Source organism: Carcharodon carcharias, chromosome 1 (genome assembly GCF_017639515.1).
Source record: "Carcharodon carcharias isolate sCarCar2 chromosome 1, sCarCar2.pri, whole genome shotgun sequence".
Lineage (NCBI taxonomy): Eukaryota > Metazoa > Chordata > Chondrichthyes > Lamniformes > Lamnidae > Carcharodon > Carcharodon carcharias.
Window position 1 is genome coordinate 146,193,534 of NC_054467.1, and position 16,368 is coordinate 146,209,901.

General features: G+C 43.9%; 1 protein-coding gene across 1 annotated transcript in view; it reads right to left on the reverse strand.

Moving 5' to 3' along the window:
- The window catches only part of gabra2a (gamma-aminobutyric acid type A receptor subunit alpha2a), a 365,339-nt gene that overhangs the window by 105,297 nt on the left and 243,674 nt on the right, over positions 1-16,368 (reverse strand). The window contains exon 7 of the mRNA XM_041183039.1: positions 1,404-1,547. Within this exon, the coding sequence (XP_041038973.1) occupies positions 1,404-1,547 (144 nt within the window). The remainder of the gene's footprint in view (positions 1-1,403; positions 1,548-16,368) is intronic.

The window sequence follows — 16,368 nt, forward strand, 5'->3', positions numbered from 1 at the left end:
GGGAAAGACTTGTTTCACCTACCTGAGGGGTCAATTGCCAGGGGGCATAGATTTAAGATGATTGGTAGAAGGGTTAGAGGGGACATGAAGAAAAATGTTTTCACCCAGAGGGTGGTGGGTGTCTGGAATTCACTGCCTAAACCGATGGTTGAGGCTGAAACACTTAACTCATTTGAAAGGTACCTGGATCTGCACCTGAAGCACTGTAACCTGCAAGGCTACAGAGAAGGTGCTGGAAAGTAGGATTAAAATGAACAGTTAGTTTCTTTTTCATCTTTTTCTGACCAGCACAGACATGATGGGCTGAATGGCCTCTTTCTATGCAATAACTTTACTATGGTTATATGGTGCAAAGCATTTGTAAACGTCTTTAAGATGCTTCATCAGAATGTGAAAGAACAAACATGCACAGGTGTTAGTGGGTTTAGCACCTACTATTTCTTTCCCCACTAGTTACTGGTATAAATTGAGAACAAATTAGCTTAATTTCTCCAAGAAAAATCCAAATAAGACTCTGCAATGGTCTTCTGCTTTCACACTGATCTGAAAAGTACACTGTATTAGTAATTAAAATATACAAACATTTTTTGTTAAAACTAATCAATCATCCCAGGTAGTTGGCCTTACAATCAGGATCAAAACAATGATAAATTGTCACAGACTGGGCAGCTAATTAGCAAGAACTTAAAAAAAAATCAGATTACAAACAGGAGCCTAGGATTTGCACAGGCCCTCCCCACCGACTGGAAGTGCAGCGAGGCACAATTTCTAGTTGCCCAACTATGCTGGTTCTCACTCCATTATAAATATTGGAGGTAGCTTCATTTATTTAATAGCAGGAGAAGCCTAAGCCATTAATGGCACCATAGGGGTGGCACCAGAATTTCAGAGCAGACCCATCTCACTCTGTTGGAAGATGGTTGTAAGCTGGTCTAACATGACCAAAGTGACCAGAGTTTCCTATTTCAACTGAAATAATAACCCTCCATAGTATGTGGCACAATGGGGCCCTCTAGAGGCCATTACAGCAAAGTTGGCCATATTTTGGGGAGGGGGGTGTGGTGGGAGGAGTTCCAGCAAGATGTGATTCCTGTCTGCAAATGTGATAGATGGAGGGGCAGTTCAAGGAAGTATCCAGGAAAATTTACAAGTGTATCCACAAAGGGCTGAAAACCTGGCAGAAACTGCTTCCATTCCAAATTCCTACCACCACCACCAACACCACCCAGCACCCCCACCGCTCCCCTCCTCAGTATGCAGTCATTCTGCAACCAGAGCAAATCTACGCAAGGATGTTTTTCCCAGGATCACACCATTTTTTGCGTATTAATTTTCTTGACGTACTGAGCACCCAAATAAAATATTTTCTTTAGCATCAGCTTTATTTAATTCTCTTTACAAACCTGTGCTGGACTGGACAAGCTCTTCCCCGACAGTTTGTCCTAGTAAATCATACTGATTCAGGCGAGAGCCATCTTCTGCGACTTCCACAGAGTTTTCTGGTCCATTGGTCCAATTGTAATTCACCTCTGTGCTTGTATATGCATCTGCAAACACAATGAAGGAGAGCTTGATCAAGCAGAACAGAGATTATTGCCATTGGCTAAGATGCCAAACTGAGTCTCTGCGTCTTGTCTCCAGAGGCCAATATTTAAATACAGTTTAACCAGAGAGATGAAGGCAGGAGGTAAATAGTTTCTTCAACAAAATTGCTGGCAGTCTCCACCTGATTATCATTAGATGTGAGTCAACATCTCAAAGCCTTTATAAATAAATGGGGTTTACTTTGCAGTCTCAGTTTCTTAAAAAAGCAGGACAGAATCCAGCCTATAAAACAGTAACTGCGAGTAGGATCGACACTTTTCAAGGTTCGTAACTAAAATACTTTCTTGAAAACTCAGTATAACAAGAGGCAATAGTCTGGATTTTGCTGTACTAATAATGTCAAGGCTGTCATTGCTCACTATTATTACAGGGCAAAACTGACAACATTTGGTGAGCATACATGCGCTGTTAAATGTAGAAATGCAGAAATTGCAGCCAGTAACATCCTGCTCCTCAAGAGGCTGCACTGTTACAGTTCTTGCCAATGGAATCTGCACAGAAATCAATGATATGATGTGAATTTAGGCTAACTAATCACCACTCTCACACTAAAGACTGATGAAAAGTTTAAGTATTGTTCAGGGGGAGGCAATGGGGTAGTGGTATTGTCGCTGGACAAGTAATCCAGAGACCCAGGGAAATGCACTGGGGACCCGAGTTTCAATCTCGCTGTGGCATTTGGTAGAATTTGAATTCACTAAAAATCATGAAACCATTGTTGATTGTTGCAAAAACCTATCTGGTTCACTAATGTCCTTTTACAAAGAGAAGGAAATCTGCCGTCCATACTGTTGACTCCATGTTGACGCTTAAATGGCCTAGCAAGCCACAAAGTCACTAAAAAGGAATGAAAGTGGACAGATCACCCAGGCACCAGAAAAGACAAGGGAAACTCAGCCCTGTCGACCCTGCAAAGTCCTCCATCTGGGGGCTAGATTGGAAGAGCTATCTCACAGACTTGTCAAATAACAGCCTGACATAGTCATCCTCACGGAATCATACCTGGCAGATAACGTCCAGGACACCACCATTACCATCCCCACAGACGTACTCAGCAGAGATGGCGGCAAAGTGGTATACAGTTGGGAGGGAGTTGCCCTGGGAGTCCTCAACATCAACTCCGGACCACAAGTCACTCACCATCCTAACTTGGAAATATATCGCCATTCCTTCACTGTCACTGGGTCAAAATCTTGGAACTCCATTCCTAACAGCACTATGGATGTACCTACACCACACGGATTGCAGCGATTTAAGAAGGCAGCTCACCACCACCTTCTTAAGGGTGACTAGGGATGGGCAATAAATGGTGGCCCAGCCAGTGAAGCCCACATCCCGTGAATGAATTTTTAAAAAATCAGGATTAACTTGGTTTTTAATGGCATAATCGGTGGTATATATAGATGAACAATCTCTTTGGCTCTGAAAATTTACAAAATTTCGTGTGTGCAGCCTATTCTCTCAGTAGAAAATTAATGTTATACATTTTCTAAACAAAATCTTTATTTTTTTAAGCTTTTCTGTTTTTCTATTTAGGGTTTTTATTTTCCCTTAATCCCACATTTATGTCCCAAATTTTATTTTGCTTTCTATACAACTAGTTAATTTTAATTTAGATTTACTGTTTTTTTTTATTTCCGCTTTACTGTCCATACATTTCGATGAGGAATCTGATTGGTCAGGAAGCCCACTGTGCTGCTCACAGGCTCCACAGAGGCTCTTGTATAGGGTGTCGAATTCAAACTGATGCTGGATGACTGGAAATCTCTGCAGAAAAGCCCACTAAAAATCTGTAGGCAACTTATGCCAGGTGAATGGGAGAAGGAGTTCCTCTTCTGTTCATTGCAAATCTAGGGGAAGAATTTTCCCCCGTCGGGGGGGAAGTGCAGGAGCGGGCGTGCCTCCGATTGGCCCGCCGCCCCCCACCCCCATATCAGGGACGCGCCCCCCTTTTACGTGGGTGGGCCAATTAAGGCCCGCCCAGCATGGCGTTCGCCAGGGGGCGCTGTGTGCTCCCTGTGTGGGCGGGGGGGTGGGGTGGATTCCCTCAGCCGGCAGTGCACTCTTTCACCCATGCGCACGAAAGAGCGCACTGATCTCCCTGAGGCTAAGTGCTGCCTCAGAGAGATCGGCTCAGGATTAAAACTTTTAATGCAAATGTTTAAAACATTTCCCTGACATGTCTCCTCATGTGACACTGTCACATGAGCTGGGACATGTCCATCACTTAAACTTAAAACGTTATTAAAAAATTAAAAACCCTCTTGAAACCTCATCCCTCCCGTGAATGAGTTTTCATGTTTTTTCTGAAGCCCACCGAGGCTCCTCGCCTGACTGCCAACACTAAGGCTGGATGGGCAGGCGCATTAATTAGGTTAATGACTTTTTAAATGGCCTCAATTGGCTGCTGACAGGTCAGCGGGCGCACAGCTGATTTGGCTGAGCCCCCGCCGACCTGAAAATGGAGACGATGCGGGGGTAAGGCCGGGAGTTCTACCCGATGTCATCCCACTACCCCCCCCCCCCCCCCACTCACCGACTTAAAGATCCTGCCCCAGGTTCTTATTACAGTCCTTACATTCAAGATGGAGAACTTTGAGTTCTGCAGCAATACCAGCTCTCAGTGTAATTGTATTAACAGACAATATATAGGCAATGGGAGCGGATTCCTATTATGTCATCATGTATAATTTACCAGCCAAAATAAATGACATCAGGGCCTGAATTTTCAGCTTGGCGGGCGGGCATGATCGGCAGGCCTGGGAGCAGCTGGGAAACGGACCACCGACTGCAATCAGCCCCCGACCGCAATTTCACACTGGCTGGCAATTAACGGCCAACCAGCGTGATGTGCGCACTGAAGACCTCAGCGCTGCCCGGGGTGGGGGGGGGGGAGGCAGGAGGTGGGTGGGTGATGATGCCAATGCAGCAAGCGCTGACAGAAAGCTCCATGAAGGCAGAGAGCTACCTCAGGGGCTAAAGACCAAAACCCAGGAAATAAAAGTTTTTAAAATCAAGAAAGAACAGTCCAAGCATCACAATCAGGCCTCTAAACATATAGATAATAAAAATGCTGTTCTCAGATTTCTATTTTTGTTTTATTTAATAACAGAAACCTCACCCTGCCCTTGGATGAGGTTTCATTAAAATGTGAAGGCTGCCTGGCAGGGCTGTGTAAAATTACCACTAACTGCACCGTTAATGGGCTTAACTGCCCTCTTAATTGTTGGCGGGTGCGCCTGCTGACTGAAATATCACATGAGTGCGGGATGACATCGGGATGCTTGTCCAACATCATCTCGCGTGATTTCACACCCGATCGGGCTGGGCATGCGCCCACCTGATCAGTGTGAATTTCAGCCCCAGGATTTCATCGCAGACTCATGTGCCAGGGATTTCCTGTTGTCGGGTGGGCTCGGTGGAAGCAGTCGCGGGGACATGTCTTTATTTTCAAAATAAAGTTTTTATTTCATCAGTATTAGCCTTAGGAAGCCTCATCCCGCTTGTGGTTTCCTAAAAAACGTGAAGCCCGCTTGACCTTTTCGCCTTCCCGCCGACCGTAAGGTTCGACAGGAACAGCGTAAAGTTCAAGTTAATTACCTAGTTAATGGCCTTAATAGGCCTATCAATTATCAGCGAGCATGCAGCCGACTCCGCTGCGCGCCCACCAAACAAAATATTGAGTGAGTTCGCAGTGGCGCCGGGACTCATGCCCGATGTCATCGCGCATCATTTCACATCCCGGCATGTCAGGCACGCGCCTGCACACCGAATGTAAATTCTGCCCATGTTTTCAACAGTTTCACCAAGAATCCATTTGAACTAAAAGCATTGTAAAATAAATCAGTTCCGTCTGCAAGTTATTTGTACTGCAATTTTATAACGTTTTCCTATTACTGCCCATTTAGAAATAATGACAATCCCTTTCATCTGAAAGCCATGTTGACATGTGAATTTAAAAATATTTGGAGAAAATAAGCTAATAGGCAGGTACTGGTAAAACAAAGCAAAATAAAATAATTTGCCCTGAAATCCCACAGGGTTTCTTCTGGTCTCCTGCCATAGCTCCTGCACGTAAACTCCGTGAGCTATTTACCTGGAAGTTCTGCTGATCTCCTGTCAAGAGTTATGACAGGAGACTGGTGGCATACCTATGGATTTTTAGATCCAGTTATCTTTTTACTTCTGTCCTATTGAAATCATTTGCACATCAAGATGAGGAATACATTGCTGAGGAATGAAATTTTTATTTTCTTTTTGTCACTTCCGTCAGCATTAAAATAAGATTTAGTACACTACAGTTAGAAGCAGAGCAAAGTTCCATTTGTATTTTCAAAATTTATGTCTTAACCCCGCTCACTTTTTTTAACTACTTCTTACACCTGCCATTTTATACACTTAGAATAGGAGATCAAATTATGTTAAACTGACAGCAGTTTTGTGATGTGGGTATTATCCATCAAGGAACAACATGTGAAATCTTGGCTGGAAAGGCAGAATGGGTGACAAGCACATAGGTAGCCCATTTCATGCTCCATTTAATTTTCTTTTCCACAGTGTAAAATAGGCTGCTGACATACTGCTGTTCATTTTGCACTCCTGTTCAAGACACATTTACTCACCCTGTGCCGCTATTGTTCAAATGTAAAATGTGTTTGAGTTCGAGTAATAATCAGTTGTATTCAGTTTGGTCATTTGGATAGCCTGAAACCAATATCCAATCTGAAGTTTCTTTTTTTAATTTTTCTCTATCCTTCCTAACATTTTCCTCTCGAAGAAGTTGGTGCTGATTTTCCTTCCTGTTTCCACATTGTCACAATATCAGTGAGCAATGATTTCTAGTCACCACAAACCTGTACCCTCCCCGACCTAAGCACAAACCCCAGGTAAATTCCTGGAGTCAGTTTTATGAGCAGGATCAGCAGGACACTCAGCTACATTGGGGAAGTCTGCTTCAGGAGACAGAGAGAAATGAATTCTATAGGCATTGGAAGCCTGCAGGAACATCGTATGGCTGGTGGTCTCTGGGGGCGGAACCATCCCAGATTTGCACGAAGTGCAGTAGTGGGGAAGAAAAAGAGCATTTTACCCGCCAGCTGCAAAGGCGGGTTTTCACGCTGTATTGTCCCAAACCTGCCTCATTAATCGTGCATTTCTAGGAAACATGCTGTTTTGATAGTGCGTGGGCTCTCATTCAGCTGCCATGCCATCACCTCGCCACTTCCTTATGCTGGGCACCATATTTAAAGTGCAGCCGTGCGCATGTCTCTCAGTGCTTACATCACAGGACTGCTGCACGGAAGACACGGACTGAAATGCAAGAAGATTCCAGCCCCCCGATTTAGCGATGCAAGCCTGGGATGCCTTTTAGATGCAGTGGAGGCCTGCCGTGATGTCTTCTACCTCCACTCTGGGCAAAGGCCAGCAAGCAAGGTTACTAATCTAGCATGGAAAGTGGTGGCAGCGGTGGTCAGCACCAATGCCCTGCAAATGAGGACAGCCACTCAGTGCCGCAAGAGGATGAATGGTCTCATCAGGGTAAGTCATTCTTCTCAACCCACACACTCACAAACCCATCACACATCCACAGAGATCTCACACCTCAAGAGGCAACACCACAAACTCACACACATACCCTCACGTCGCCATCAGGCTCGTACCCTCTCGAGCTTACATCCTCACCGCATCCATGGCTCCGCTCACCACTCACCATCTGTTTCCATGCAGGAGAATCTGGCTTTAAGCAGCAGAGGTCTGAGACCAGGGTGGAGTGGCCCACATTAGGCCCCTCATTCACTTTGAGGAGTGTGCCATTGCGTTGACTGGAGAGGACATGGATCGTGCCTGTGGAGATGGTGAGGTTGGTGGCAAACACACACGTGTGGATCCTGCACATCATCCCTCTCTCAACGCAAGAGTGAGGCGGGGGAAAATCACACAGATAATAATCTGAAAGCATATTGACTTTCAGCTTCATTTACAGTTTTCACCGCGTTGCCCCACACCCCCATCCCCACACTAGCAGTTCAGATGCACGCAGCCGGCCCACGAGTGATTCTGGAAGGAGGAGTGCATGTGTGGCTGGGCTTTTGGAGCCTCGTGCAAGCACTCTCCCAAGCACACGGATCCTTCTCCCAGCACACTCAGCTCAATGTCCTGAGTATTTTCAATGCTGCCTACTGGGGTTCTCTTTCAGTTGTCTATCTGAGCTGACCTGCATCTCCACCCACCCACTGATCACACTCCCATGCAGCACCTGTTTTCCCCACCATGAGTCTCTTTTCACTTTCGGATTTTTACCCATGGTGCGTTTAACATTCTTATTCAGCTATCTCATCCTTTCTGCTCCCTCAGTCATCCATTTCCTTTCTCCCATCACTGCTGATCCCCCAGCATCACCTTCCACCTCCCCACAGTCACCTACCAGCCACAACCTTTTTCTTTCGGGGATGTCCAGGTGAACGTGCACATTCCCTTCCTTCCCGAAAATCCCTCCCCATCCCCATTAACTTCCCTGACATCCTCCTTCCCATCCCCAGTGTCAATGTCTGCCTCTGAATCCCTATCAACTACCCTCGCTGACCCTTTTACCAATATTATCGTACCCTCACCCCCTCACCCTACCGTCTCACTCTGTCTCTCTCATTCTCACCATTCCCCCCTACCAGACCTACCCTTATTTCACTCCCCAGGAGGCAGTCATTGACTCCACAGACACCTCCCTTGCACGTTCACCTGGACATCCCCTCCATTCCTGCCCTCCCCCTCCCCACCCACGTATATCTGTTGCAGAGATAATGTTAGAAGCTATTATTAAAGAAGTTATAGCAGGGCACTTGGATAAGCTCAAGGTCATCAGGCAGAGTCAACATGGTTTTCTGAAAGGGGAACCTTGTTTAACCAACTTATTGGAGTTCTTTGAAGAAGTAACATGTACTGTGGGTAAAGGGAAACTGGTGGATGTACTGTACTTAGACTTCCAGGAGGCATTTGATAAAGTGCCACATCAGAGGTTATTGCCGAAAATAAAAGCTGATGGTAAAGGTGTAACATATTGGCATGGATTGACTGGCAAACAGGAAGCAAAGAGTAGGCATAAATGGGTCTTTTTCAGGTTGGCAAGATGCAATGACCGGTGTACCACAGGGACCAGTGCTGGGACCTCAACTGATTACAATTTATATAAATGGCTTAGATGAAGCGATTGAAGCAATGGTTGCCAAATTTTCTGATGACAGAAAGATAGATAGGAAAGCATGTTGTGAAATGGACATAAGGAGGCTACAACAAGATAAAGATAGGTTAAGTGAGTGGGCAAAGATCAGACAGATGGAGATTTTTTTTATTCATCCATGGGATGTGGGCATCGTTGGTCAGAATTTATTGCCCATCCCTAATTCCGAGGGCATTTAAGATACAACCATATTGCTGCCTGGAGTCACATATAGGCCAGATCAGGTAAAGATGGCAGATTTCTTCCCTAAAGGACATCAGTGAACCAAATCGGTTTTTATGACAACCAGCAATGGTGTTGTAGTCACCAACAGACTTTTAATTCCAGATTTGTATTAGATTTCATCATCTGCCATGTTGGGATTTGAACCCAGGTCCCTAGAGTATTACCCTACATCTCTGGAATACTTGTCCAGTGACAATATCACTGTGCCACCACCTCCCCAAATATAATGTGGGACAATGTGGAATTATCCATTTTGGCAGGAAGAATAAAAGAGAAGCATATTATCTAAATGGTGAAAGATTGCAGAGCTCCGAGGTGCAGAGGGATCTGGGTGTCTTAGTGTATGAATCACAAAAGATTAATATGCAAGTACAGCAGGTTATTAGGAAAGCTAAAAGAATGTTAACATTTATTGCGAAGGGATCCAAAAGTAGGGAGATTATGCTTCAGTTATACAAGGCATTAGTGAGACCACATTTGAATTACTGTGTACAGTATTGGTCACCTTGTTTAAAGGAGGATGTAAGTGCGTTGGAAGCAGTTTAGAGAAGGTTTGCGAGACTAATACCTGGAATGGGTGGATTGTCTTATGAGGAAAAGTTGGAAAGGTTAGGCTTGTATCTGCTGGAGTTTATAAGAGTAAGAGGCGACTTGATTGAAATCTTGACAGGGTGGATGTGGAGAGGACATTTCCTCTTGTGGAAGTATCTAGAACTAGGGGGTCACTATTTAAAAATAAGGGGTTGCCCATTTAAAGCAGAGATGAGGCAATTTTGTTTCTCCCAGGGGGTCATGAGTCTTTAGAACTCTCTTCCTGACAAGGAGATGGAAGCAGTCTTTGAATATTTTTAAGACAGAGGTAGATAGATTCTTGGTAAGCAAGGGGGTGATAGGTTAGCGGGGGTAGGGGGATGCAGATGTCAGGTTAATATCAGATCAGCCATTAACTTATTAAATGGTGGAGCAGGTTCGAGGGGCTGAATGGCCTACTCCTGTTCCTTGTTTGTATGTTGTACTCCCTATCCCACTAAGCTCACCTGCCCGACACCTTTATCCCCTCCAAAGCTCACCCCTCCATGACACCTTTGTTTCCCCGCTCCCAAGCTCATGCCCCAACAGCTAGTTCCCCCCTCCCAACTTCACCCCCTGACACCTTTGTTTCCCAACCACACCGGCCCCCCCAACACACCTTCCTCTCCCAGTCAAAACTAGACTTTTCTCTCCCACTCTCCCAGTACATCTTCCTCCTCCACTCACAGCTGGACCTTCCTCTCCATCCCCTTGATGATCATCCGTAGCAGCGCATGGCCAAAACACTGAAGTCCTGAAGCCGACCCTAAACAATGATTTTCCACCTTATATGAGTTGCTGCGACATCCAACATTGTCTTTAATTAAAACGTTGGCAGCATTACTTTTAATGGAGGAAAGACAAAGGTCTGCACCTGCGTGCTTCACTTCTCATTTAATCATAATAGCTGATGGCTTCTCAAAATTGCTGTGATTGGCAAAGTGACTACCATTAAAGTTCTATTGAGCAGTCGAGTGATATATTCCTCTGTACACATCCGTTTTTGTTGTCTCTTTTCTACATGAAGCACGTCTCATAAATAACAAGCATTTTGTGAACTGTAGTTTTATAATCAGATGGCTGCACACCACTTCAAGAAGCTGTATAATTTAGAGTATTTATGAGTGATAGATCATCAATGGCAACAGGAATTATAAAACTGCAAGAATCAAAAACCATTGCCATCAAATATCAACAAGCAATAGCCCTGGAGAAGACTGGGAGGGGGTGGGGGGATTATTTGAAAATCTCACTCAAAATGACAGCAACAGCATAAATTATATCATAATTGTGTGGTTTGGTGATTTTCAGTACAGGTACTAAATGTTATTCCCTGAGAACATAGCTATGGAGATCAATCATTATTTCTACTTCAGTTAACACTATGATACAGTCAAAAACTATGTCACTATTCTATCTTTGTTGTGATTTGTAGGGCAAATAAATTTAAAACATTAATATTTGGTTCACCAAATGCTCTTAGATGTTTTAAAATTGCTTTCTCCTATGATGGACCAAAAAACCTTGGGCATTGAATGGAGTGAAAATCCCTTGCCCTGTCAATTTCTATGCTTGGCCTGACCAGAGTATATAGGGTCACAGTGGGATCAGCCAATTTAAATACTGATAGCAGGGAGCTATGCCAGTATGGGCACCATGACGGCATCAGCTGGGGTGATGAGATGGAAAGTGGGGGTGCGGGGATAAATTGCGGGGGAACTGGGAGGAGACAATGCTGCCTAGAAGGCCACTTATAGGATGCGATCAGGTGGACAAGTGTCCAAATGTTGTAGTCATGCAGTAAATTGTAAGAGAGCCAATGTAAAATAAAAACATCCAAATCAAACATTTATGGCATAAGCTGGGAGAGTCTAATGTACTCTAATACTGCCCCTCTAAGGATCACTGAAAGTTAGCTGTGGATGGCAGTAACATTTCATCTCTTGGTAGATTGGTTTTTGTAGCATGGAATTGTTTTGTCATATGAAATGGTTAAGCAAAGACAACTGGATGTTTCAAAGGAGAATCATATAAATATTTGAAGTGGAGAGACATACAGAGCTGTAAGAAGAACACAGAGTAGTGTCATTAATCTGGGATTGTTCTAGGAAAAGGCTGGCACAGATTTAATTGTCTGAATTACTGCCTCCTGTGCTGTAAATGTCATTAGTTCTATAAGACTTTGCCAGTGACTGAAACCCAGGTGGTGAGGCAGAATAAAGTTGGGAGTAGGTTCTGGTGTGGAAAGGGAACTCGATATGCAAATTTAGGTTGCACAAAAAACAGTAAGTTGGAACTGTACTTCTGATATTGCAAATAATTTGATAATTGTACATCAAGACTTTAACATTGCTTGGTCAACAAATTGGATTCAGAGCAAATCAGTCTAACTATGAAATGTGAAATTTTATCTTTCCTTGTCATCTTATCTATAGTCACTATGCACTACCGCTATGTTCCAACACCTAAGGCTGTCCAATGATGGAACTTCATAGTCCCGTGTTTGAGACTGCAGAAATAAATATTGTTTGCTCTTAGATGGAAAACAGTTCTGAACCTTGGAGAGAGCAAAATGCTTTCACTGTCAGAGTCCACTCTGATACTGGTACTGGCCCTGGTAGTAACTTTCCAAGAATCTTTAGATTCTGGAAAAGTCCCAGAGGATTGGAAAACTGCAAATGTAACACCCTTATTCAAAAAGGGAGGGAGACAAAACAGGTAACTATAGGCCAGTTAGCTTAAGATCTGTCATTGGGAAAACGTTAGAGTCTATTAGAAAGGACGTAATAGCAGAGCATTTAGAAATACATAATATAATCAGGCAGAGTCAGCATGGCTTTATGAAGGGGAAATCAAGCCTGACAAATGTATCAGAACTCTTTGAGGAGGTAACAAGCAGGATAGATAAAGGGGAACCGGTAGATGTAATATATTTGGATTGCTGAACATAAGGCTACTCAATAATATGAGAGCCCATGGTGTTGGGGGTAGTATATTAGCATGAATAGAGGATTGGCTAACTAATAGAAGGGAAAAGCAGGGCATTTTCAGGATGACAACCGGTAACTAGTGGAGTGCCAGAGGGATCGGTGCTGGGGCCACAATTATTTACAATACATATGAATGACTTGGATGAGGGAAGTGAATATTCTATTGCCAACTTTACAAAAGAAACAAAAATAGATGGGAAGGCAAGTGGTGAGGATGACACAAAGAGCCCACAGAAGGATATAAACAGGTTAAATGAGTGGGCAAAAACTTGGCAGATGGAATATAACGTGGGAAAATGTGAGGTTATGCACTTTGGCAGGAAGAATAGTGGAGCTGAATATTATTTAAGTGGAGAAAGACTGAAGAAAGCTGCAGCACAGAGGGATTTGGGGGTCCTCACGCATGAATCACAAAAAGCCAGCATACAAGTTCAACAGGTAATAGGGAAGGCAAATGGAATATAGGCCTTTATTTCAAAGGGAATGGAGTATAAAAATAGGAAAGCCTTGTTGAAACTATACAAGGCACTAGTCAGACCACGCCTGGAATATTGTGAACAGTTTTGGTCCCCTTATACTGGCATTGGAGGTAGTCCAAAGAAGCTTGGTTGATTCCAGGCATGGAGGGATTTTCTTATGAGGAGAGGTTGAGTAGGCTGGGCCTGTACTCACTGGAGTTTAGAAGAATGAGAGGCGGCCTGATTGAAACATATAAAATTGTTAGGGGGTTTGACAGAGTAGATGCTGAGAGGTTGTTTCCTCTTGTGGGAGAGATTAAGACCAGAGGTGCCCATTTAAGAAAGAGATGAAGAGGAATTTCTTTTCTCAGAGGGTAGTGAATCTGTGGAGTTCTTTACTGCAGATGCTGTAGAGGCTGGGTCATTAAGCATATTCAAAGCTGAGATAGACAGGCTTTTAATCAGTAAGGGAATCGAGGGTTATGGGGAAAAGGCAGGAAAGTGGAATTGAGGATTATCAGATCAGTCATGATCTCACTGAATGGCGGAGCAGACTCGATGGGCCAAATGTCCTACTTCTGCTTCCTGCATCTTATGATCTTATGGTCACTGTCCGTAATATCAAGGAGAAAAGATTGGACTTTCACTGCTCTTTAAGATTCTGACTGGAGTGACAACACAAACTAATGAAAGCATTTTGCTCTCTCCAAGGTTCAGAACTGTTTACCATCTAAGAGCAAACAATATTTATTTCTGCAGTCTGGAACATAGGACTATGAAGTTCCATCATTGGACAGCCTTAGGTGTTGGAACATAGCGGTAGTGCATCGTGACTATAGATAAGATGACAAGGAAAGATAAAATTTCACATTTCATAGTTAGACTGATTTGCTCTGAATCCAATTTGTTGACCAAGCGATGTTAAAGTCTAGTACGTGAGTATTGTCTATCTGGAAATGTGAGCTGCTGCAGCTGCATTTCAACATTCTTTTGTTCAGAAAATGTGGGCAACATGTCAGTAACAAATGATATCCACTATTTCTGCTAATTTTGGAACTCTCCCAGATTCATCACCAGCTGGAATGTTGCCTTTTGTAATGAATTTAAAAACAAAGTTAAATACTGTTGACCTAGGATTACTGCACCATATGTTAGGCTACAAGAAATAGTTTTTTGCTTGGTCTAGGTATTTGAGTAATGTTGGCTGGACCACATTTATTGTTCATTTTAGTGATGAACGAGGTGGATTCCAAGTGGACATTGAGTCAAGTGGCAGGAGCCCTAAACAAGTGAACTGCTTTATCCTGGATAGTCTCAAGCTTCTTGATTATTGTAGCAAATGTACACGTACACATCCAGGTAAATAGTGAGTATTCCATCACACTCGATTTGAGCCTTGGATATTGGTGATGGGCTTTGAGGGTTAGAAGTTAAGCCACACTTTGCAAAGCACTCAGCATAGACCTCTGTTTTGCTATTGTACCACAGTCTTGATGTGGCTTTTCCAATTCAGCTTCTGGTCAGTGATGATTCAGAGATGTTGATGGTGGTGCCATTGAAGGTCAATAAGAAATGTTAGGCTGTCACATTTTTAAGTGGTCATTACATGGTAATTATATGGTGCAAATATTACCTGCTGATTTTGAACTCAAGCCTAGATGTCATCCAGGTCTGCAATATGTTGGCATGGGCTGCTTCATTACTGCAGATTTGTGAATACAATTGAACACAGTGCAATAATCAGTGAAATGCCCACACCTCACCTAATGGTGGAAGGAAGGTCACAATGGAGCAGCTGATGACAATTGAGCCAAAGATGCTTCCATGAGGTTGTGATGACTGATTTCCTAAAATCACAACCACTGTCTTTTGCGGCAAATATGACTCTAGCCACTTGAAGTGTTTTCACTGAACCTCCATTTGTTTTGCTGGGGCTTCTTGTTGTCATATTCAGTCAAATGCTGCCTTGATGTTGATTATTTACATTCTTCGTACAACACCAGGGCTTACTGTGCTCTTAACCACCAGGTTTAGCTTGTCTTTGTGACAGGTACCCCCAGTTACACTCTCACTAGCTATGCAACCCGTAACCTGACTGAAAAGAAGCATACTGATTTCAAGAATGTTTGACTCCAATATTAACTTGGAGGCACATGCAATGCAGGCGTGATCTGCTGTCTCATGGACAAATCGGAAAGGTTTTCAATGCATCTGACTGTGACATTTTCATGCAGCCACCTCATTATAATTTTCCTTCCGGGCTTGGCATTGAATGTGTGGCAGCAGGCATAATGCAGCCCCAAATGATGCAATCTAAACATTAGTTATTAAAGGAACAATCTTTTGCAGAAGAGATTGCAGAATACTAAGGAAAGGGAGAGAACAGGAAGTGCCCTCTCAACATTTCACTCTTTGAACTGCAGAGAAAGAAGTAGGAGGCCAATGGTGTTTCAGCATCACTGGCCATCCAAGATGACGACTTCCCAGCTGCCAATGAGGCAATTAAATTTCATTGATTTGTATGTCAGACGTCTGGCAGAGGGAAAGGAGGCAAAGGTCTGGGGAAAGGCGGAGCGAAGCGGCACCGCAAAGTGCTTCTCGAAAACATCCAGGGCATCACCAAACTGGCCATCCATTGCCTGGCTCGCCGTGGCGGTGTCAAGCACATTTCAGGCCTGATCTACGAGGAGACCCACGGGGTGCTGAAGGTTTTCCTGGAGAATGTGATCAGGGATGCTGTCACCTACACCGAGCATGCCAAGCGGAAGACGGTCATCGCCATGGATGTGGTGTACGCTCTGAAACACCAGGGCCGCACTCTCTATGGATTCGGCGGCTGAACAAATCGACCTGACTCTATAACAAAACACTCGTTCGTGTTGATACGTGGTCATCTTCATAGCGATAAGTTCCAACATTCTTACCATGTTAGTATTAATTCATATTCGACACTCATGCTTGCCATGCACTGGTAGGGATACTTGTACTTCGATAGGTCCTTTAGATGATAGCTGGATTTTTACCCGATGACTCAGCCCACAAGCCATCAAGAGCAAACAGTGGCGGCAGGGACAGTTGTGGAAAGTCTGCATAAGAGGGCAGATGCCTTCTCCCAGTTCTATTCAGCTGAACACAAATCCTGAGGGCTGACAACGAAAAGCATAATCATTGAGGGGCAACAGAAAATTTGCAATGTACTGTCAGGAATTATGTGCACATTATCTAGAGAGAACGATGGAGCTCACTTCAAGCATAACTGGGTTGATGACGACAGCACTGTGTGGAT